The sequence below is a fragment of the Anomaloglossus baeobatrachus genome, chromosome 3, assembly GCF_048569485.1.
Source record: "Anomaloglossus baeobatrachus isolate aAnoBae1 chromosome 3, aAnoBae1.hap1, whole genome shotgun sequence".
Lineage (NCBI taxonomy): Eukaryota > Metazoa > Chordata > Amphibia > Anura > Aromobatidae > Anomaloglossus > Anomaloglossus baeobatrachus.
This window is the reverse complement of record NC_134355.1, coordinates 654,912,725-654,937,062: the sequence shown is the minus strand read 5'-3', so window position 1 is coordinate 654,937,062 and position 24,338 is coordinate 654,912,725. Positions and strand designations below refer to the sequence as shown.

The 24,338-nt window shown below is 52.6% G+C and overlaps 1 protein-coding gene across 1 annotated transcript in view; it reads right to left on the bottom strand.

The window, feature by feature from the left end:
• LOC142296986 (adhesion G protein-coupled receptor F5-like) overlaps window positions 1-24,338 on the bottom strand; it is a 154,503-nt gene that overhangs the window by 38,307 nt on the left and 91,858 nt on the right. Inside the window, 3 exon segments of the mRNA XM_075341173.1 lie at window positions 4,022-4,087; window positions 9,512-9,553; window positions 21,505-22,839. Coding sequence (XP_075197288.1) covers window positions 4,022-4,087; window positions 9,512-9,553; window positions 21,505-22,839 — 1,443 coding nt within the window.

The window sequence follows — 24,338 nt, the reverse complement described above, 5'->3', positions numbered from 1 at the left end:
GGAGATCGGTGGCTGAGGCTACTTGGTGCCGATATCAGGCGGTGTGGAAGGAATGGGCGGAGTTGGAAAGGGGAGATTTTATGGAGTCGGGTTACAAGGGCCGGGTGTTGGGGGTCCTGGTGTTCATTAGTGGGGATTTTTCGGCAGGTCGGTCCATTTCGGTGATTGGTGGCAAGTTGGCGGCGTTGGCCTTCTTATTTCAGATGCAAGGGGTTCGGGACGCGACTAAGGATTTTCTGGTGCGGCAGGCAATGAAGGGTTTTCGGAAAGGGGCCCAGTCGCGTGACATGAGGCGGCCGGTGTCATTGCCATTGTTGGGGCGTTTAGTGGGATGTTTGGGGGAATTGTGTTCGTCTCCTTTTGAGCGAGTGTTGTTTTCGGTAGCTTTTGTATTGGCGTTTTTTGGTGCTTTTCGCATTGGGGAGTTGGTTAGCCCGTCCAAGCAAGCGATGGGTGGTTTGATGATGGAGGATGTAATGCTGGGGGAGGATAGAGTGGAATGTCGGCTTCGTTTTTCGAAGACGGATCAGAGGGGACGGGGGCGCTTAGTGGTGTTGTTTGCGTTACCGGGGCACCAACTGTGTCCGGTGGTACAGGTTTCGGAGTTCTTAAAGGTGCGCGGAGGTTACCCTGGCGTTTTCCTGCGGCATGCGGACGGATTGGCCTTGTCGCGTTACCAATTCATTGCGGTGCTGAAGACGGCTTTAGCACGGGTGGGGGAGGAGCCCAGTGAGTACGGGTCTCACTCCTTCCGGATTGGGGCGGCAACGGAAGCCGCCAGGTGGGGTTTGAATGAGGATTGTATCCGGCGGATTGGGAGGTGGGAGTCTTCCAGGTTTCGCTTGTACATTAGGCCTCACTTGGTCAGGTGATGTTGCAGGAGTGGGGGATTCCTGGTTTGCGTTGATGCGGTTATGTGACAATTTACTTGGTTGTTGCTGTTTTTATTCGTGGTTCTTTATATTTTGTAGGTCCATGCCTTGTGTGGATCCTCGGGCACTCCTACGTGTATTGGGGAGCGTTGCGAGCGGATGTGCGTCGTGACGGTCGGCAGCTCGGAGTGTCGGTGTCGGAAGCCCGAGTTAAGTGGCTCGGAATTCGGGGCATGACCTGGGGTAGAGTGCGCCCAGAGGTGGCTTACTTTAGCCGTATGGATCGTGACCCTGATGTGTTAATTTTGCACGTGGGTGGGAACGATCTGGGAGTAAGGTCGGCGAGGGAATTGAAAAGGGACATAAAGCTGGACCTGTTACATTTGTGGAGGGCGTTCCCGGGCATAGTCATTGTTTGGTCGGACATTATAGCTCGGACGCAGTGGCGTTTTGGCAGGTCGGTGGACCGTATCAATAGGGCTCGGAGCAAGCTGAACCGGGCAATTGGAAGGTTTGTGGCGAGAAATGGTGGGTTGGTGGTGCGGCATCGAGAATTGGAGGAGGACACGGAACAGTATCTGAGGAGAGATGGGGTTCATCTGACCGAGGTGGGTCTCGATTTATGGATGTTGGGTTTGAGGGATGGCCTGGAGCAAGCGCTGGGGGTGTGGGGGGCCCGGGCCAAGTAAGGGGGTCACTTGGCCGGTCTGTGGCGGGGGGATAGGTCCGTCTGAGAGGTTGGGAGTACCGACAGTTGGTTGGTTGGTACGAAGTCGCTCAAGGGGAGTGGCTTCGGATTGGATGGGAACTTGTGGGCGGAGGTCCCGCAGGTTCTGGGAAGGGGTAATTAACGATGGAACGTTGTTACCCCTCACCTTTGGGCCGGGTGGTTACGGCCGAGGTGGTCCTCTGGGCCGGTTTGGAGGTTACGGCCGGGGGGTTATGAAGGATGGTTGGCCTCTCGGACGGATCTATCGGTGTGTATGGTTATACGGGTATATATGTATAAGGTTTAAGTAACAATTGAGTGGCATGTTGAGCCACGAGTTTTGGTATACATATATACGGTAAATAAAACTGTGGCCATTCCTGCAATAAAGTCGTGGTTCGAGTCTTTATTTTAGGTAGATATGGTTGGGTGCTTTGTATGGTAACCTGCTTATCCCTTATAGATGCGTCAAGAAGGGCAGTGAGCCCCATAGGGGTGAATGGACCCCATGACCATCGTGAGGGTGCAAGGTTAGGAAGGGGTTAATTGGTTGAACTGGGATAGGGGATAGTTAGGGCTATTGGATTGGTGGAAGGAAGATGTAGGGGGATTGGAGGGGAGCAGGGAAGGGGTGGGGGGTTGTGGGAGGTATAAGAGAGGGGGGTGGACTGATTACCTCCCCTTTCGTCGCTGGAAAGTTGTGTCCCACCCGCCCGCCCTGATGTTATGTATATAAAAACAAACAAAAAAAAAAAAAAAAAAAAAGAAAAAAGGAAAAAGAGGAAAACATTGTGTAAAAAATAAAAAAAAAAAAAAAAGGAAAGACTGGAGAATATAAGATTGATTTGCCAAGTTGTTTTGTCACAGCGGGGGGATAGGTCCGTCTGAGAGGTTGGGAGTACCGACAGTTGGTTGGTTGGTACGAAGTCGCTCAAGGGGAGTGGCTTCGGATTGGATGGGAACTTGTGGGCGGAGGTCCCGCAGGTTCTGGGAAGGGGTAATTAACGATGGAACGTTGTTACCCCTCACCTTTGGGCCGGGTGGTTACGGCCGAGGTGGTCCTCTGGGCCGGTTTGGAGGTTACGGCCGGGGGGTTATGAAGGATGGTTGGCCTCTCGGACGGATCTATCGGTGTGTATGGTTATACGGGTATATATGTATAAGGTTTAAGTAACAATTGAGTGGCATGTTGAGCCACGAGTTTTGGTATACATATATACGGTAAATAAAACTGTGGCCATTCCTGCAATAAAGTCGTGGTTCGAGTCTTTATTTTAGGTAGATATGGTTGGGTGCTTTGTATGGTAACCTGCTTATCCCTTATAGATGCGTCATGTGTTTTGGGTGGTGAATGGGATAATCTTCGTGACGCCACCCACGGTGTGTGGTAATGTGAGAGACCACCGCTGCTGTTGGGGAGCCCGGTGACGATGTTGAAGCAGCAGGATGTTTAACCCCTCCATGGATAGTGGACTGGTGTCCCGGGGCCCAGTGATGGGATGGAGTGAGAAACCCGTCTGGGGTGAAGGGATGTCGGGTACTCACACAGTCCAAACTCACTGATGCTGACACCAGGTAAACAAAACTCTTGAATGTTGTGTTTCTCTTTGTTGAGCACGCTGGGTCTGTGCCCCTTTTGTGTTGCTGGTTGGTCTGAAGCCTTGTCCCTTGGCACTGTGTGTAAGTTGGTGGATACCTTTCGCCTAAGACTACTCGGGTCCCGCTCACCTGCGTGGCTAGCAAGGTAAGCCTGCTCTCAGGGTTCACGCTTGGGATTTTCTGGACGATTTTGGGAAGTCCTATCCCCCTTGTTGCGCTAGTACCCCGATTCTGGAGCGGGTGGGGAATGGTTCCTGAAGACTCCGTTCCCGTCGGGTGAATTACTGGGCTGCGTGAAGCTACTTCCCAGCCTAGGGTCCGCGAAACCCATCGTGCCCTGGCCCCTGCCCGGTTGTAGAACAAGGCAGCCGGCCTGCTCTCTGTAGCAGCACCGTACCCCCTGTCACTACCCCCTGCGACCGGGGTTCCAGCTCCTTCTGGCCAGGCCAACGTGTGGCACCTGGGACAGGTACAGGAGCCCAGCTCCACAGCGTGACCTGCACTGTCACCGCTGTCTCACTGCTCAACTCTACTCAACTCAACTACTGACATCTCTGCCCTCCCTCTTGCATCCCCCCATCTGGGTGGCCCTATTCCCCTCAGGCTGCCGAATGGGTGGTTGGTGGATGTGGTGCAGAGTGTTCCTCAGGATTTATGTACACCTGTTGGTAGCAACACCAAATTGACAGGACCTGTAACCAAGGAGGAGCGGGTACCATGCAGAAGGGCAGATTGCACGGCACCCTTGTGATGACCTGATAGGCCAGGGTGTCACACCAGGGCGTCACATAATGATAAAACCTCTTTAAGCAGCTCTGCCCTTGTGTTACTATTGACTTACCTGTACTTTAGTCCGGAGTGTGCTCCAGTAGGATGTGGAAATGCTGCTTCTTACTGCTTTTCTTACCTGAAAATAATGAAACATGAATATTATTGGGTTCGTGAGCACTACAACATTTCCGCAATTGTAAATTCGGTACCTGGGCTTCATCAGTGCATTAGGTAGCATATGGACTCAGGAAGTTAGCGGGTTTGTAAATTACTTGGACAAACTCTTTTCTATCATTGTTACTCCCCAGTAAAAGAACAAGACCGTAACCTCCAGTGCTGGCACTGTTTCAGTGGTCTTGGCACTTGCTCTCCCGGGGCTCATGTGACATTTTTATGTCACACAATAACTGCGACCAAACAGTGGTAGCTTCACTGTCTCCTCCTTGAGACTAATCAGACATCTGTAGGAACATAGGACATAATATCATATGAGCATTGGGAGAGCCAGTGCCGACACCCCTGGAATGGTGCCGGCCCTAGACGTGAGTATGTGTGTTATTATTTTGCTCGGGGTGCAACAGGAATTGAGAAGGGATTGCCCGAGTAGTGGATAACCCCTTTAATAGTTCTCATAATTGTCTTAGTGGAGCTTTCCACATGCAGGATTTACTTTTTTCTAACATGCACTAGTCTGATGTGTGCACTATACTTTTTATTGTGCATTTGTCTGATGTGCCCACTGTACCTTATTGTCTAATTTATGTCCTGTGCTCCAGTGATTTGTGCTTGTTTGATGTATGAGCTGTGCTCCAGTGACATGTGCATGTCTAATGTATGTACTGTGTTCCAGTGACATTCGTGTCTGATGTGTGCACTATGCTTGTGTGACATGTGCTTGACTTGTGTGCTCTATGTTGTTGTGACTAGCTGTGCATGTGTGATGTGTGCACTGTGCTTGTGTGTTGTCTGTGCTGTGCTTGTGTGATGTTTGTGCTGTGCTTGTGTGTTGACTGTGCTGTGCATGTGTGATGTGTCTGATGTGTGCACTGTGCTTGTGTGATGTGTTTTTGTCTGATACATGCTCTGTACTTGTGTGATGTCTGTGTTGTGCTTGTGTGACATGTCTGATGTGTGATGTGTGTGTGACGCCCTGGGCAAGCCAGGGGTCACAGGTAATGACATCACCACACCCTACACCCCGGTTAGGTACACCTAAGCTAGACCAGAAATCCTTGTTGCCTTCCTCCAGGGGCTGATGTCCACACCAGGGGGTGGAGCCAGGCAGTTGGCTCCGCCCACCGAGGAGTTCACAGTCCTGGAGGCGGGAAAACCAGGCAGATGAGTTTTGGAAGTTGGAGTTGAGTGGTAGAGGAGCAAGTGAGAGGAGTGGGAGTGAAGCTAGGAAAGTAGTAACAGAGCAGCCTGAAGTTGGTCCAGGTGTGTGCCCCGGACAGAAACAGCAAGGTTAGCAGACGGCGGTGACCGTCTGCAGGAGTGGCCTATCGGAGGTGCCGTAAAGACCGTGGACAGGTGGTGGCCCGGCGGTACCGGACCGGTATACAAGGAGAAGCCAGCACCATTGGCAGGGGCCTTTCGGATCCCGGCAAGGCTAGGAGTCGCCGTGAATTTGCCAAATCCGTCAGTGAAGGGGACCTCCGGGTCTCCAAACAACTAAGTCCTGATTGAAGACAACCGTCCAACCGTATGAGAGAGACACCGCCACCGCCAAGGCACCAGTTTCTCAGGGCCAGCGCCTGCGGGCAAAGAGAGGCTCCTATCCCCATATCCAAGTCGGGGAGCGGGTAACCGGTGGGAACCCATCGCTACCAACATTACACAAGGTGCAGGGAAAGAGACAGTCACCGTTAACTACCGGGGAAAAGCAACAGCAGCCGTCCGTGTGAACCGTCTTTCCAGCCGTGTGTTTTACCGAGAACTGTGTCACCGTCTCAGGCTGAGTGAGTACCACCGTGCCGTGAGGCACAGCGCTGCCCCCGCGACCCTGCACCTCACCAGGCCCCGCACCTGGCCTGCCATCCCTCATCCTCCACCCCATCACTGGGCCCCGGGACAACCCACCCCTACCCACGGAGGGGAGAACTAACAACTCTGCTGCTCCCTGTCACCGCTCCCGGGATCCCCATACAGAGCAGCGGTGGTGTCCATACAATCACCACAACCGTGGGTGGCGTCACGGACAATAAATCCCCAAAACCAATCCCCTTTTCACTCACGGGCGAGGAGCGCCGCTCGAGTCCCCGGGATCCGGCCCATCGCTCGAGCCACCGAGCAGCAGAGGCCGCAGCAGCAGCGGCAGCCGGACCCGAGCAGTGGGAGAGCGCGGCGTCCCCTCCTCCGCCCGCGCCAACTTGGCGTCACGAACAGGATCTTACCGCTCTGCCGTTGGGTAGAGGTGCGCCTTGTTACCGCCGGAGGTGTCCGGCCGAAAAATTTCAGAAGCCGCCATCTTTGGCGCGAAAAGTTCCCGCTCGAGCGTCTCCTCGAGTAGTGGAGGTGCGAAGGCCAAACCCCCGCCTCGATAGAGGAGGAGCCGGAAAAGGCTAAGGGGGACGAAAACAAGATGTCTGCGCCCGACGGAGCTGCTGGAGGAGCGGCGGTCGCAGCCGCATGTAACTAGCGCTGTAGCGTGCAGTGACGCCAGGACTCTGCTGAAACACGTTCCTGGATCCAGAAGCAAGATGTGCCAGAAGCTCCAGGCCCAAGTCCACTTCATGCTGGCGAAGTGGACGTCGGAGATGAAGGGCCTGGCCGCAACCGTTTGGGCATCCGAAGTGGAGGTGGTCTCAGAGGAGCGGGTAAGCGATCCACGCCCCTATGTCCCCGAGGGATCGGTCGATACGGCTGAGGGGCCCGGCCTGCTGCCGTCCACCACACTACCTCCCTCACTGCCCATGCCTGCGGCCAACGCCCCGACCAACCCGTTACCCCTGCCACCGGTAGTGGAGCCCGCAGCATCTGTGGGAGAGGGCCCAGACCTGCGGCCCCGGGCCTTACCTTTACCACCGCCCTGGCACCCGTCCCAGCTTCCATCCCAGCCGCGACGGAGATGATGACGGCCCCGGCAGTCCGCCCGGCCGCAGCGGAGGCGATCCTCGATCAAACGCCAACACCGCAAGTCATGTTGACCGCTCCCAGGCACCGGGCCTTGGCTGAGGCCCGGGGGGGATGTAGCTGCCAAGCGGCAGAGCAGGCCACATCACAGCGGGGTCCCTCATTACTGAAGGTGCCGGTCGTAGACGACACGGAGGGACTCTGGCTAGGTCCGTTCCCCGCACGGGCCGAACAGGAGCAAGCAGAAAGTGCTCCAGACTGGGAGCGGCGGCAACGGCAGCTGCGCGGGGAGATCGATGCCCGAGAGGGGAGTAGAGCGGATGTGCATGCCCACATGTGTATGGAGGAAGATCACCCACAGCGAGCTACCATCGGGGTCCACAGCGGTGCACCATGCGAAGGTGGCACTAGAGGCCCCCGAGTGAGAATGGACTGTTGAGCCGCAAAAGGCAGCGGTCCACCGCTGCAAGTTGTCCCCGTTGGGACCACCAGTGTGTGTTTAAAGTTTGCAAGTTTTTGAAAAATGAAAATGATTAACCGAAGTTAACCTGATTGTCTGCTTGATTGAACCGGTCGTTACCGGCACCGTTGTCCCCGTGGGGACCATTTAAGGTTGCGTAAGGGACTCCTTACGGACAGGCCCGTGAACTTGCAGGGCAACCACAAACGTTAATGGCTTGTAAATAATGTTGTTGTTGTTATGGCTCCACCGTTACCGCCTCCGGAGAGGCAGATTGGAGGGAGGACCCGCAGTGGAGCAGGCTGGGGCCCAGCCACCACCAGAACCGGTGGCTACCCTCTGGGGGTTCCAGGGGCTCCCCATGGACGTGGGTCCCCTGGAGAGGACAGATCCCGCTCGGGTAACTTGGTGCTGGACTGGGGTCAAGGGGTGCTGCCTGTTTTCTTAGGGGCAGCATCAGGGCCAGGTTACTTGGGTGGGTGAGAGCGGAAGCCGTAACCGTTTAATACCGTTTGCAACGTTGAAGAAAAGTGCCTCCCATTGTGGGATGATGTTCTTCTACTTGTATTGTTTTCTTATCTTTTTCAGAAAAATAAAACCGGTGTTGGACGGGCAGCCCACGGACGGTCTGCATTTTGCTAAGGGGGAATGTGACGCCCTGGGCAAGCCAGGGGTCACAGGTAATGACATCACCACACCCTACACCCCGGTTAGGTACACCTAAGCTAGACCAGAAATCCTTGTTGCCTTCCTCCAGGGGCTGATATCCACACCAGGGGTTGGAGCCAGGCGGTTGGCTCCGCCCACCGAGGAGTTCACAGTCCTGGAGGCGGGAAAACCAGGCAGATGAGTTTTGGAAGTTGGAGTTGAGTGGTAGAGGAGCAAGTGAGAGGAGTGGGAGTGAAGCTAGGAAAGTAGTAACAGAGCAGCCTGAAGTTGGTCCGAGTGTGTGCCCCGGACAGAAACAGCAAGGTTAGCAGACAGCGGTGACCGTCTGCAGGAGTGGCCTATCGGAGGTGCCGTAAGGACCGTGGACGGGTGGTGGCCCGGCGGTACCGGACCGGTACACAAGGAGAAGCCAGCACCATTGGCAGGGGCCTTTCAGATCCCGGCAAGGCTAGGAGTCGCCGTGAATTTGCCAAATCCGTCAGTGAAGCGGACCTCCGGGTCTCCAAACAACTAAGTCCCGATTGAAGGCAACCGTCCAACCGTATGAGAGAGACACCGCCACCGCCAAGGCACCAGTTTCTCAGGGCCAGCGCCTGCGGGCAAAGAGGGGCGCCTCCGGCCCATATCCAAGTCGGGGAGCGGGTAACCGGTGGGAACCCATCGCTACCAACATTACACAAGGTGCAGGGAAAGAGACAGTCACCGTTAACTACCGGGGAAAAGCAACAGCAGCCGTCCGTGTGAACCGTCTTTCCAGCCGTGTGTTTTACCGAGAACTGTGTCACCGTCTCAGGCTGAGTGAGTACCACCGTGCCGTGAGGCACAGCGCTGCCCCCGCGACCCTGCACCTCACCAGGCCCCGCACCTGGCCTGCCATCCCTCATCCTCCACCCCATCACTGGGCCCAGGGACAACCCACCCCTACCCACGGAGGGGAGAACTAACAACTCTGCTGCTCCCTGTCACCGCTCCCGGGATCCCCATACAGAGCAGCGGTGGTGTCCATACAATCACCACAACCGTGGGTGGCGTCACGGACAATAAATCCCCAAAACCAATCCCCTTTTCACTCACGGGCGAGGAGCGCCGCTCGAGTCCCCGGGATCCGGCCCATCGCTCGAGCCACCGAGCAGCAGAGGCCGCAGCAGCAGCGGCAGCCGGACCCGAGCAGTGGGAGAGTGCGGCGTCCCCTCCTCCGCCCGCGACATGTGCACTGTGCTTGTGTGATGTGTCTGATGTGTGATATGTGCACTGTGCTTCTGTGACGTGTCTGATGTGTGACGTCTGTGCTGCACTTGTGTGACGTGTCTGATGTGTGATGTGTGCACTGTGCATGTGTAATGTTTGGTCACTACTTACGTTCCGGTCCAAAAACACAGTGGATATCAAAATGAACAAACCCTGTAATAAAAGGTACATATGATTATGGCCGGCATTGCATTCACATTATTTGAAATTAATATGAAAAATTAATCATATTTTCATTGTCCTGCCATATTTTCATTTCCCTATGGATCACTATGTATTACTGTATATTTGATTTATACTAGTTTGGGATTTCTAGAGACTTTCGAAGCTTTCGAGCTGCGTCTCCTTGTGTTCCCCTTCTTCTCTAGTGTCCATACAGAACTGATGCATCTTTTTTATATCCTGGGAAGCAGAATCTGGATTTTTTGGAGAATTCCCTAGATGAATTAAAGATTTTCTTTCCCTTTTATGGACAGCAGACAGTAATGCATAGATCACTTGCTATAACCTCCACAAACCTGACTAGTGGGTTTTTTCTTCAAAATTTCTTCTAATCTATTGTATCTTACACATCAAATTTAATAGATAAATTCTAGAATCAGGTACTGGATCTTCAGCAACAGGGAACCTCATGATACTGACTGGTGTTGGTAGTGTGTGACGGGAGCAAGAAGAGGTGAGCAATGGTTGGGTTTGAGGGTTGAACTAATATTAGAGCTGGTTGGGTTAGGTATTCATTCTTGGGTCTGCTCGGGATCAGAATTTTGAAGGCCTCATTTCGCAATCTGTATTACGTTTCGGGATCCAGTGTGGCTTCTATATTAATCTTTAGGTATGGCCTGATTATTTTAAGGGACTGGTCAGGGTCAAAAGGTTTTTTTAGGGGTTTGTTCAGCAGTCTTAAATTATTTTGGGGGCTGGGTTTGGAGTCTGTGTAAAACAGGTTCTCCGCTACTTTAACACTGATGGCCTATCCTTAGGATAGGTCACCAATGTCTGATCAGTGAGGGTCTGTCTGACAATCGTCACCCCCGCCGATCAGCTCTTCTCCGTCCCAAGGGCTGCTGCAGGTGGCCGGAAATGCTCAGTTCCTCAGAAGCTCCTCAGGATAGGTCATCAATGTCTTATCGACCAGTCTGGTGTGTCGCCCTGGGCAAGCCAGGGGACACAGGTCACACACCACCACACCCCACATCCCAGGTAGGCACACCTAAGCTGAACCAAAAATCCTTGTTGCCTTCCTCCAGGAGTCTGATGATGCACACCAGGGGGTGGGCCAGGCGGTTGGCTCCGCCCACCAAGGAGCTCACAGCTCTGGAGGCAGGAAGTGTCAGGCAGATGAGTCCAGGGTGAGCCTGTGTCAACAGCAGAGTAGCCCAGGCAGGGGCTAGAGTAAACAACAAAGAAGTGAAAGTGAGGAGAGAAAGTGGAAAAGGAGGCAAGCAAGAAGTGGTGACAGAGCAGAGAGTGTGCAAAGCCTGAGAGCCCAGCTTTGTGTAGGGCCAGTACAGCAAGGTCAGCGACGGCGGTGACTGTCCGGAGGGGGACCGTTTGGAAGTTCCTGGAAGGACCCCGTTGGCTGTGTGCCCGGTGGTCTGGAGCAGTGTTCCGAAGGACAGTCAGCACCAGGGCAGGGGCCTCTCGGACCCCGGCAAGGCTAGGAGTCGCCAAATTTGCCGAATCCGTCAGTGAAGGGGACGTAGATTCCCCCAACAACCAAGTCCCGATTGAAGGCAACAGTCCAACCTGTACAACAGAGGCACCGCCACCGCCAGGGCACCAGTCTCTGAGGGCCAGCGCCTGCGGGCAAAGTGTAGTGCTCCTCCGGCCCAGCTTGAAGCCGGGGAGCGGGTTACCGGTGGGGACCCATCGCAACCAACCGTACATACAGGTGCAAGGAAGAGGGACATCACCGTCACCTACCGGGAAAGCAAAGCAGCCGTCTGTGGGACCGTCCTACCAGCCGTTGGTTTACCGTACAAACTGTGTCCGTGTCTCAGGCTGAGTGAGTACCACCGTGCCGCAAGGCACAGCGCTGCCCCCGCGTCCCTGCGCCCACCAGGCCCTGCACCTCACAAGCCATCACCGGGTCCCGCGATCACCAACCCCTACCCACGGAGGGGCAACACAACACCTGGCTGCTCCCCATCACCATCCCCGGGATCCCCGCATAGAGCAGCGGTGGTGCTACACATCACCACAACCGTGGGTGGCGTCACGGACATTATCCCAACATCCCAAAAACCCCCTTTCACTCCCGGGCGAGGAGCGTCGCTCGAGAAACCCCGGGATCCGGCCCACCGCTCGAGCCACCACTGAGCAGCTGCCGGACCCGAGCAGAAGGGGTGAGCGCGGTGTGCTGACACCCTCCTCCCCGCCCGCGACAACTTGGCGTCACGAACAGGATCTTACCGCTCTGCCGTCTGGTAGAGGTGCGCCTTGTTACCGCCGGAGGTATCCGGCAGAAAAATTTCAGAAGCCGCCATCTTTGGCGCGAAAAGTTCCCGCTCGAGCGTCTTCTCGAGCAGTAGAGGCGCGAAGGCCAGAACCCCGCCCCGAGAGAGGAGGGGCCGGAAAGAGCTAAGGGGGACGGAAACAAGATGTCTGCGCCCGACGGAGCCGCTGGAGGAGCGGTGGTCGCAGCCGCAGCGGCACCCGCGGATGGGAATGGGCCTGCCCAGGTCCCGGCCGTACCGGCGGGAGGTGCCGCGGCCCCCGCGCTTGCTCAGGTCATGCCGTTTTCCTTGCCCTATGCGCCCGGAGCTGCCTGGCTACCGCAGTATGATGGGAAACCGGATGCCCTACAGGCCTTCCGGAAAAAGCTTAACCCGTTGCTAGAGCTGTACCCCCTGACTGATAAGCAACGTGCAGCGATAGTGCTAGGCCAGTTAACCGGTGCGGCAGAGCAGGAAGCGGAGACCTGGGCCGAGGGGGACCGGCTCTCTGTAGCCACCATCTTTGAGAAGCTACAGACTGCCTTTGAGACCCGGACTGAAGCCGAGCTGAGGATGCAGTTTTACCAGTGCCGGCAACGAGCTGGGGATAGCATTCGGGACTATGCTCTACGTCTGCAGACCGCCCTCCGCACGCTGAAGCGGGTGAACCCTATTAATGAGGCGGATAGCAACAAGATGTTAGTGGAGCAATTTGCGCAAGGGATGAGGTCCCCTGAGGATCGTAAACAACTCCGGCTGTGGGCCCTGGAACACCCTGATGTGGACTTTGCTGTGTTAAAGGAGCGGGCCATTAAAGCACTACAGCCTCCAGCAACCGAAGTTCTGGAACCCGCCCCGTGGCCCGTCGAGACGGCTCCCGTTATGGCGGCCTCAGCCAAATCCACCTCTCCAACACCTGCAGCCCCGAGCAGCACAGTGGAAGAACTGGCAGCCCAGGTCCGTCGCATGGACGGAGACCTTGCCAAAATCCTGGCTGCCCTACAACCTCTGACCAGATCTCAGCCTCCAGCACAGATACAGCTTGCTGACAGTCCCGAGGACGTTCCCTGGATGCAGCGGAGAAGTGCCGACAACCCGCGGAGCAGACCCCCAATCTGCTACAAGTGCCGTAAGCCGGGTCATTACTACCGACAGTGCCCGTTAAACGAGCAACCCCTGGGGTCCCGGGCCAATCCTCAGGAGTAGAACATCGTGGCCCCCCGGACTGGCGAGACCGATATATCGGGGCCCGCCCTATCATCCCCGTGGCTGTGGACGGCATACCAGTGATGGCTCTCTTGGACACTGGATCACAGGTAACTACCATACCGTACACGTTGTACCAGCGGTACTGGGCCGTAGACGAACTGGCGCCCCCAGACAATAGTATAACATTGATTGCCGCTAATGGACTCCCATTGACCCAGGTGGGGTATAAGCAAGTGGCTATGACAGTGGGGCAAGCCGAACTGCAACACCAGGGTATGATTGTGATCATGAATGAGCCCAGTGATCATAACCCGAAAATAGTGCTGGGAACTAATGTGATGGAGCACTGCATGGCGGATGTGTTAACCCTATTACAACAGCTAGCCGCCACAACAGCAGGGAGCCGGCAGAGGGCTGTGCAGCGTGAGATCCGAGCCCTGATGTACCGCCAGCATGTAAGCTCAACCGGAGGGGAGATTGGTGGAGTAAGAGTGATGGATGTTGCTCCATTGACTGTGCCCCCTAGGAGTGAGATGATGATCTGGTGTAGGGCAGCAGTAGGGCCTCAGGGGCGTGACTACCCTGCGATGATGGAGCCCATGCCTTCTGAGCACTGGCCCACTGTGATGGCCGCCCGAGGGGTGGTGGATGTGAAGAAAGGGAGAGTGCCTGTGAGAGTGCTGAACTGTGGAGAGGAAGAAGTCAGGCTTCCCCGGTATGCCACCATTGCCAAGCTGCTTACCCTGGACCCTCACACTATCCATGAAGCCAGTCCATCCACACTTCCACCTACCACCAGCACTTCCCCACCCCGGGGAGAGACAGAGGAGTGGCATCAACAGCTACACGTAGGCACTGATGATACCCCTACACATCACAGGGCAGGGGTACACAGGGTGGTGCAGGAGTACGAACAGGTTTTCAGTAAGCACCCCCTAGACTTTGGGCAGATCAAGGGGGTCCAACACCACATTCCCACAGGTGAACATCCCCCTATCAAGGAGAGGTATAGACCTATTCCCCCTGCACATTACCAGTGTGCCAAAGATATGTTGAGGAATATGGAGGAGGCAGGGGTTATTCGGGACAGCTGTAGTCCCTGGGCCGCTCCGTTAGTACTGGTTAAGAAGAAGGATGGTACCATGCGGATGTGTGTGGACTACCGGAAGATCAACCAGATAACCCATAAGGATGCCTATCCATTACCTCGTATTGAAGAGTCTTTGGCTGCACTGAGAACTGCAAACTACTTCTCGACCCTTGACCTCACCAGCGGATACTGGCAAGTGGCCGTGGCCCCCGAGGACCGGGAGAAGACCGCCTTCACCACCCCGATGGGGCTCTGCGAATTCAATAGCATGCCGTTTGGGCTGTGCAATGCCCCCGGGACCTTTCAACGGTTGATGGAGTGCTGTCTGGGACATTTAAACTTCGAGACCGTCCTGCTGTATTTGGATGATGTGATTGTTTATTCCCAGACGTATGAAGCCCATCTGGAGCACCTGGCCGAGGTGTTCGCGTCCCTTGCCAAGTTCGGGATGAAGTTGAAGCCCTCAAAATGCCATCTGCTGAAACCCAGGGTGCAGTATCTAGGGCACGTGGTGAGTGCGGATGGTGTCGCCCCTGACCCTGAGAAGATCACTGCCATCCAGAGCTGGCCGAGACCAACTACAGTGAAGGAAGTAAGGCAGTTTCTGGGTCTGGTGGGGTACTATCGGCGCTTTATAAAGGGGTACACGAAGATGGCTGCCCCCATGCAAGATCTCCTCGTGGGACAGACCAAAGGTGGTAGACCCATTGGAGCCCCACTGTCGTGGGAGGACAAGCATGAGGAGTCCTTTTGCCAGTTGAAGGCGGCCTTGACCGGAGAAGAGGTCCTGGCGTACCCTGACTATGGGCGCCCGTTCATCCTCCACACGGACGCCAGTAACGTGGGGCTAGGAGCGGTCTTATCCCAGGTCCAGGATGGAAAGGAGAAGGTGATTGCCTACGCCAGCCGAAAACTCCGGCCGACCGAAAGGAACCCTGAGAACTATAGCTCCTTCAAGCTCGAGCTATTGGCGTTGGTGTGGGCTATCACGGAGCGGTTCCGCCACTACTTGGCGGCGGCAAAATTCACCGCGTTTACGGACAACAATCCGCTGACTCACCTGAACACGGCCAAGTTGGGCGCGCTGAAGCAGCGGTGGGTAGCCCGGCTAGCCAACTATGATTTCACCATAAAGTACCGAGCCGGTCGTGTCAACATAAATGCTGATGCACTCTCCCGGATGCCCCATTTGTCAGAAGAGGGGTGCGAGGATGACGACCTCGAGGAGATCGAGTTGCCTGCGTTTCACCAGCCGCCTACTGAGAGGGTACAAGTATGTCAGCAAAGGGTGGATCTGGACCCGCGGCCCAGTCAAGAGTGGCAGGACGCCCAGGACCAAGCACCGGCTGTCCGCCTTGTCAAGACTCTGGTGGAACAAGGTGCTATGGGAATAGACCCTGCCGCTCCAGCCGAAGCCCAACGCTTGTGGAAAGAACGGAAACGGCTTTACCTACACCAATGGAGGCTGTACCGTGAGCTGATCAACCCGAAGACCCATGAGAAAATATGCCAGTTAATCGTTCCTCAAGCTGATGTCGCTACTGTACTGCGGGCATACCATGATGGTGCTGGCCACTTCGGGTGGAAGAAGCTGGAGATGCTGTTGAGGGAGCGGTTCTATTGGAGTGGGATGCGTGAATCGGTGGAAGCCTGGTGCCGAGAGTGCGGTCCTTGTACGCTGAGGAGAAAGGACGAGACTAGCCAGAGGGCACCGTTACATCCCATAGTCACCCATCAGCCGCTGGAGCTGGTCGCCCTAGACCATGTCAAGCTCACCCCTAGCCGAAGTGGGTACACCTACGCATTGACCATGGTAGACCACTACTCAAGATTTATGGTGGTAGTCCCCGTTAAGGACCTGACTGGTCGAACCGCTGCTCGAGCGTTCCAGGCTTATTTTTGCCGACCCCATGGGTACCCCGAGAAGGTGCTGACTGACCAAGGCCCGGCTTTCGAAGCAGAAGTGTTTCATGAATTCTGCCAATTGTACGGCTGCAAGAAGATACGGACCACTCCATACCACGCCCAAACCAACGGCATGTGCGAGAAAATGAATCACTTGGTCCTGGGGCTCCTCAAGACGCTGCCGCTGGAAGAACGGAACATGTGGCCGGAAAAGTTGCCCGACTTGGTCGACATGTACAATAATATCCCGTCCAGCTCGACGAAGTGCACCCCAGCGTATCTGATGAGGGCTCGGCCTGGCCGCCTGCCGGTGGATCTGGAGATGGGGTTGGAGGCCCCGGAAGCGCTCCCTTCAACGGCAGAGTGGGAAAGTCGGAGGAGGGCACAGAACCGGCAAATCCAGGAGTATGTGGAGAAAAACCTCAGTCGAAGTCGAGAACAGCAAGAGCACCGGTTCAATCAGAAGGCGCCCGCAGGTCCTTTCCAGCCAGGAGATGTGGTGCTGAAACGGAAGAGAAAAGCCCACAAGCTGGATGATCAGTGGGAGCAAGTCCCTTACGTCATACAACCCACAGAATGGGGAGATGGGAAGACCTACCAGATCAGTCGTGACCAAGGGGGCACCCTGGCCACAGTTTCCCGGGACCATCTAAAAAAATGCCCCCCAGCGTTGAAGGCAGAGGCTGAAGTACCGGTTCCTCCACCCGTGGAGAAGGCAGCAGAGGTAATCCACACGGTAATGGGTGACTTCCCAGCAAACTGGCCTACACAGAACGGCGCGGTGATACTTCCAGTGATACTGTTCCCACAACCCGTGGATGAAGAAGTAGTGGAAGCGGTTAACCGTGAGCCAGAACCAGTGCCAGTGCCCAGGGATGAACCTGTACCCAGCCCCCCTACGCCTCCGCCTGCTCCACACTATAGCAGGGAGGAGGAACCGATTGTTCCCTCTACCCCACTGTCTAGCAACACTGACACCGGGCCCCGAAGGTCCACCCGTTCCAACCTAGGTAGACCCCCACTTAGGTACAGGGAGACCGTTCTATGAGTAAAAGGGGTCCGCAAATGTGAAGGAGTGGTTGTTTGTTTGAAAAGTTGAAAATGATAAGTGAAAATGATTACCGAGTGTTCACCTGATTCACCGTGTGATTTGCAACCGGCTGGAGCCGGCACCGTTGTCCCCGTGGGGACCGTTTAAAGTTTGCATGGGAACTATCGATGGACAAGCCCGTGAACTTTGCAGGGCAACCACAAACGTTAGTGGCTTGTAAATATGTTGGGTACCGTTACCGTTTCCGCAGGCCGCCTCCGGAGAGGCAGGTTGGAGGGAGGGCCCTCAGCAGAGCAGGCTGGGGCCCAGCCACCAAAGGAACCGGTGGCTACCCTCTGGAGGGCAAGGACAGATCCCGCTCGGGTACCGTGTGCTGGACTGTGGGTCAAGGGGTGCTGCCTGGGTTTTAGGGGCAGCATCAGGGCCAGGTTACTTGGGTGGGAGAGAGCGGAAACCGTGACCGTATACCGTTGAAACGTTAAAAGTAAAATGTGCCTCCCGTCTTGGGAAGAATTTATTAAAAATGTTATGCATGTTGTTTAACCCTGTTATCCCCTTTTTACAGAAAAATAAAACCGGTGTAGGACGGCAGCCCGCGGACGGTCTGCATTTTGCTAAGGGGGAATGTGTCGCCCTGGGCAAGCCAGGGGACACAGGTCACACACCACCACACCCCACATCCCAGGTAGGCACACCTAAGCTGAACCAAAAATCCTTGTTGCCTTCCTCCAGGAGTCTGATGATGCACACCAGGGGGTGGGCCAGGCGGTTGGCTCCGCCCACCAAGGAGCTCACAGCTCTGGAGGCAGGAAGTGTCAGGCAGATGAGCCCAGGGTGAGCCTGTGTCAACAGCAGAGTAGCCCAGGCAGGGGCTAGAGTAAACCACAAAGAAGTGAAAGTGAGGAGAGAAAGTGGAAAAGGAGGCAAGCAAGAAGTGGTGACAGAGCAGAGAGTGTGCAAAGCCTGAGAGCCCAGCTTTGTGTAGGGCCAGTACAGCAAGGTCAGCGACGGCGGTGACTGTCCGGAGGGGGACCGTTTGGAAGTTCCTGGAAGGACCCCGTTGGCTGTGTGCCCGGTGGTCTGGAGCAGTGTTCCGAAGGACAGTCAGCACCAGGGCAGGGGCCTCTCGGACCCCGGCAAGGCTAGGAGTCGCCAAATTTGCCGAATCCGTCAGTGAAGGGGACGTAGATTCCCCCAACAACCAAGTCCCGATTGAAGGCAACAGTCCAACCTGTACAACAGAGGCACCGCCACCGCCAGGGCACCAGTCTCTGAGGGCCAGCGCCTGCGGGCAAAGTGTAGTGCTCCTCCGGCCCAGCTTGAAGCCGGGGAGCGGGTTACCGGTGGGGACCCATCGCAACCAACCGTACATACAGGTGCAAGGAAGAGGGACATCACCGTCACCTACCGGGAAAGCAAAGCAGCCGTCTGTGGGACCGTCCTACCAGCCGTTGGTTTACCGTACAAACTGTGTCCGTGTCTCAGGCTGAGTGAGTACCACCGTGCCGCAAGGCACAGCGCTGCCCCCGCGTCCCTGCGCCCACCAGGCCCTGCACCTCACAAGCCATCACCGGGTCCCGGGATCACCAACCCCTACCCACGGAGGGGCAACACAACACCTGGCTGCTCCCCATCACCATCCCCGGGATCCTCGCATAGAGCAGCGGTGGTGCTACACATCACCACAACCGTGGGTGGCGTCACGGACATTATCCCAACATCCCAAAAACCCCCTTTCACTCCCGGGCGAGGAGCGTCGCTCGAGAAACCCCGGGATCCGGCCCACCGCTCGAGCCACCACTGAGCAGCTGCCGGACCCGAGCAGAAGGGGTGAGCGCGGTGTGCTGACACCCTCCTCCCCGCCCGCGACACTGGCACCTGTCTTAAAGAAGTTGTCCACTAATTTAACATTGATGATCTATCATGAATGTCTTATCGGCCGGGGTCCAACTCCCTGCACCCCTGCCAATCAGCTGTTCTTAGTGCCGGTGGTGACAGCAGTTGGCTAAAAATGCTCAGTTCTGGAGATTCTCCGTATTCCAATAGTGGCTGCGGACAGGTGCAGCACATCCGTTTCCTATTGATTTGAACTGCAGAAACCAGCCACGGCCGCTATCAGAAGACGGGCAACTCCGGAACTGAGCATTTTCGGCCGCCTGCTTCAGCCCCCAGGACGAAGAACAGCTGATCATTGGGGGTGCCGGGTGTCAGATCCCGGCCGATGAGACATTGGTGACCTATCCTAAGGATAGGCCATCAGTGTTAAAGTAGTGGGCAATATCTTTAATACAGACTCCAAACCAAGCCCCTAAATAATTTAAGACTGCAGAACAAACCCCTAAAAATACCTCTGACCCCGACCAGTGCCCTGAAATAATCAGGACCTCAGAATTGAGCATTTCCGGCCCCCTGCTACTGCTGCCAGCACCAACAACAGCTGATCGGCAGAGGTGCCAGGTGTCAGATAGGCCATCAATGTTAAAGTAGAGGACAACCTTTTCAAGGTCAGGAGTTTGGTCATTTATTTAGGAGTCTGGCCTGAGAATTGGATTGATTTAGGGCTCTGGCTTAGTGACACTTGAATTTGAGGTCTAAGAAGGGGCAGCAGGTAGACTGAAGCCTTTCCAAGTTAACATTCTGCGCGCAACTCTGTACAACAATACCATGTGTTGTGAAGTTGTACAATGTGGTGCAAATCATTGGTGGTAAGAAAAGCACTAAACAAAAGTATATATTAATAGGCAGCCATAAGAAACTAGAATCAAACAACAAAGAAACACTCTAAAAACATGTAATTTTGTTAGATATGCATTAAAAGTATCCAAAAATCAAATAAAGGCACAACAAATAATCTACTTAGTCAAAGTCTGGTGTATATACCTCCAAACGCAATGTATATACCTCCAAACGCAATGTATAAACTATAGGTAATAACAGGGGGAGGCAAAAGGTGAAATTTTGGAAGTCAATAGATACATGTCCCCAATCTCAATCTCAGTATATTTGCAATAATAATGTATGAGACGGAAAATGTGTATTGAAAGTCTACTGCATCTCATGCTGACGCATTTCCCTTACAGTCCAAAGGATCATCAGAGGATTATACTGGAGAGATGAGGGTGACAAGAGACTAAAGCTGTCCATACCCACTAGATCTTTGTTGGCTGAACGATGGCCAATCGATTGGCCGACAGTCATTTCAGCCGAGTCTCTTATACAGAGGAGCACTGACACCCGTGTTTTCTATGAGTAAGTCGTTGACTGACACATTAGCCGGTGGCTTATCTCAGGGAAAAAAAATTTAAACGGAATCACTGTGGAGCAAAAAGCGCAATAGGGTCTTTCCCGATGTGGTAAGGGGGGGGGGAGAATAATTAGAAAATCACTCACCTATTCAGGTTGTGAAAGTCACAACCCCTGGAAGAGTTTATACTGTTGGTGGTCAGCTGCAGCCCCGAGCAGTACGTGTATATATCCAATTAATAAAAATTCCTTTATTGCAAGCTAAGTCTACGCGTTTAAGAGATATATCCATCTCCTTCTTCAGGACATTCAAGGAATCATCATGATTCCTTGAATGTCCTGAGGAAGGAGATGGATATATCTCTGAAACGCGTAGACTTATATTTACAATAAAGGAATTTTTATTAAGACTGGATCCTGTGGTATAGCGCAGCTTGAAACCCGATTTCTTCTTCATTGGATACATACATGGAAAATAATTTGATTGGCAGTCCAAAATTGGACATGACCGATCGACATTTCTCCAGACCATCAGAAGTTTGGTGCTCCCATACACTTTAAACTGCCGGTCAAACCCATTGATATCGGCTGGCCAACCCATATCAGTCTAATGTGTGTGAGGTAGATGTAGAAACTTGGCACTCAAGATCAATGTGAATTGTGAGAACTTGTAGGACCAGCACAAGCACAGATGTTTCGGTCAAAAAACCTTCATTAGCTGCGTTGTTGGGTATGATGCAGTGTCCACCCCTGTCAACGCTTGCCACGTTACTATACTTTCTGAGGACCCTCTGCACGCACACTGATGAAGGTCTTTTGACCGAAACGTCTGTGCTTGAGCTGGTCCTACAAGTTCTTTACAATAAAAAACACTATTCACATTGATCTTCAGTGCCAAGTTTCTACATCTACTTGAGATAGTTTTGGACCCTACTTGTGCACCACCCCAGAAGTGCCGTGTGTATCAACTCACTAATGTTTGTGAGGGCCTTAAAATGAGCACCATGACCTCTCTTGCACCTGTAAAGATAGGGTGTGGACTGGAGTTTTTGATATTTTTAATATATACAGTATGTAATAAATTTACATGTTTTATAGTGAGGTATTTTTGTCTGGAGATAATATGAAAAAACAAGCCCTGATCAAGTCAATTTAGAATAATGAAATTTACCTGGAAAGAGTTGAGGGCTGAAAATATCCCAGAGAGAACGTTATTTCGATATTTATTACTTGAATAGTCATAGACAAAAGCAATACCAAGTGCCCAAGTGGTTCCTAGGAGTGGCGTTAGGACGGCAATACTTTTAGCAATGACAATAAAATGTTGCCTTTCTTCTTGCCCAGGTCGTTCTCCGATTGCTGGCCTCAGTAACTTTACGATAACCACAATCAAGATAAGAAAGTTGATAAACACGATGGTTAAAACCGGGATGACAAAGGCCAAGAATGCTCCTGATGTGTGTGACAACCAGCAGAATTTATCACTCGTGAATCTGTTGCTCGGAGCTGTTGATGCCACTGTTATAACGGCAATTAAAAGAGGACAACCATATCCTAAGGTGAAAGCTATGATCACCATAATTCGTCTACTCATGTCATGCAGGAGGTAGATCAAACGATAAAAGAGGATAAGTCCGAGGACCAACATCCAAAAGAACAAGGACAAGTAGAAGTAAAAGGCGAAGAACGCTGCAGTTTTGCAAGCACTTGACTTTGGATCGTTTTCCAGTCCGGCACCGATCATAAACCAAATATCGGCAATTAAAAGCGACATGGCAATATTGACTAGGCAAATGTGACGCATGTAAGAGGTCTTGTTTTTGATGACTGATCTCCATACTACTACTTCAATGATCAGTGTGGTAACCAAAGATGCAATGGATATTCCAACTCCAATGTATGTAATTATAGCCATAGCTTCATCAGGCTCATCCCCCATGAGAGCTGAAAATGAGGTCAAGTGGTTGCATGTACATTTCACCATATTCTCATCATCAGAATTCAAAACCGAGCATCCGGTATTGCTCCAAGACTCAATGTTTAGCCAGACACAGTCTGCTTTCTTCAGACTTGTATTATCCTTGCTAAATATCATGGTGATATTAAAAGATTTTGGATCGATGCTGTTGCTTGAGAGATTACTTATGACCGTTGACATGACCAAGGTATTGACATTACTTTTTGGGCCTTGCGGCAAAATGTTTCTCATCGTAGAGTAAGCGACGGTGACCACTGTGGTAGCATTCCCTAAGGGCACTTTTTCAATCAATACGCTACTACTTAGATTAGCCATCAAAAATTTCCCATTATACCCGCTGCCTTCGTTCACTACTTTGCCGAACAGTTGAATATTGGTTGTGTTTGAACCATTGATGGTAAATGTGTCGTTGAATTGAAGATGCTTCATAAATGTTTCCAAGGAGTCCAAAACTTTGGAACTGTTGCTTGAGGAATTTTTCCAAATTCTGACATTATCCACCACAATATCTACAGTTTCGATTAAGTCCTAGGATGTGAAGAACAATAAAAACATCTTTGTGAGAGGGAAATAAATAGCTTGTACGTGTACAAAAAAAATTTCATATATTTCCAAATTTTCCATGTATTTTAATTTAATTTAGCGCAATGAATTTCATGCTTATTTGTTATTTTTTTCGTAGCTATTTACCATATTTCTTGGAATATAAGACTCACGTCACCATAAGATGCCCCCAAAGTTTAGACAACAGAAAATAGGAAAACATTTTTTTTGTATTAATTAAACTTCCCTGATGATGTCAAATGAGGGGTGATTATCACTAATTTGAATGTAATAGGGTAGAATAGGGAGGAAAAAAAAATAATCTATTTTTAGTGTCTTTCTGCAGTGTGTATTATACACACACGGCTTTGCTAGATGCACATATATACACACACAGTTCTGCTACATGCACATATATACACACACAGCTCTTCTACATGCACATATATATGGCCACAGCTCTGCTACATGCACATATATACGCACACAGCTCTTCTACATGCACATATATACGCACACAGCTCTGCTACATGCACATATATACGCACACAGCTCTTCTACATGCACATATATACGCACACAGCTCTGATACATGCACATATATACGCACACAGCTCTTCTACATGCACATATATACACACACACACACACACAACTCTGCAACATTTGCACAGACATATGCCCCAAAAGAAAGATTAAAGTAGGTCCCTAAATACTAACATGCTGAGTTCAGATACAAGTATGATCAACACTGTTGAAGTCATTCAGCGCTTGTTTCCTGGCCTCTTTATACAGATTGATGAAGAATGATGGGCACAGAAACATCATTAATTAATCAATCTATTCCCATATAGTATCATGTTATTAGTAATACTTGTACAGTTTATACCACGCGATGAGCTGCTGGGATTTATAAATGGATGCTACAAACATATAGTATGTGACACAAACACTGCATGTTACACACACGTGTACATACACATAGCACACACGTAGGTATACACCAAGCACCTTCATACAGACACATACAAGTGCATCTCAATACATTAAAATATCATCAAAAAGTAAATTTATTTCAGTTATTCAATACAAAAAGGGAAACGCATATATATACTAGCTGTAGTACCCGGCGTTGCCCGGGATAGTAACGGTCTCTCTGTCTCTCTCCCAGTCTCTGTCTGTGTGTCGCTGTCTGTCTGTCTCTCTGACTGTCTCTTTCCTTGTCTGTAAGTGTCTATGTCTCTGTCTGACTATTTCTATCTCTGTCTGTATTTGTATCAGTCTATCTGTCTCCATCTCTGTCTGTCTGTCTCTCTATCTCTGTGTCTGTCGCTATGTGTGTCTGTCTGTCTCTTTGCCTGTCTGTCTCTTTGCCCGTCTGTCTCTTTGCCCGTCTGTCTCATTGCCCATCTGTCTCTTTCCAGAGCTGTCTCTTTCCCGGGCTGTCTCTTTCCCCGTCTGAGTCTTTCCCCGTCTGAGTCTTT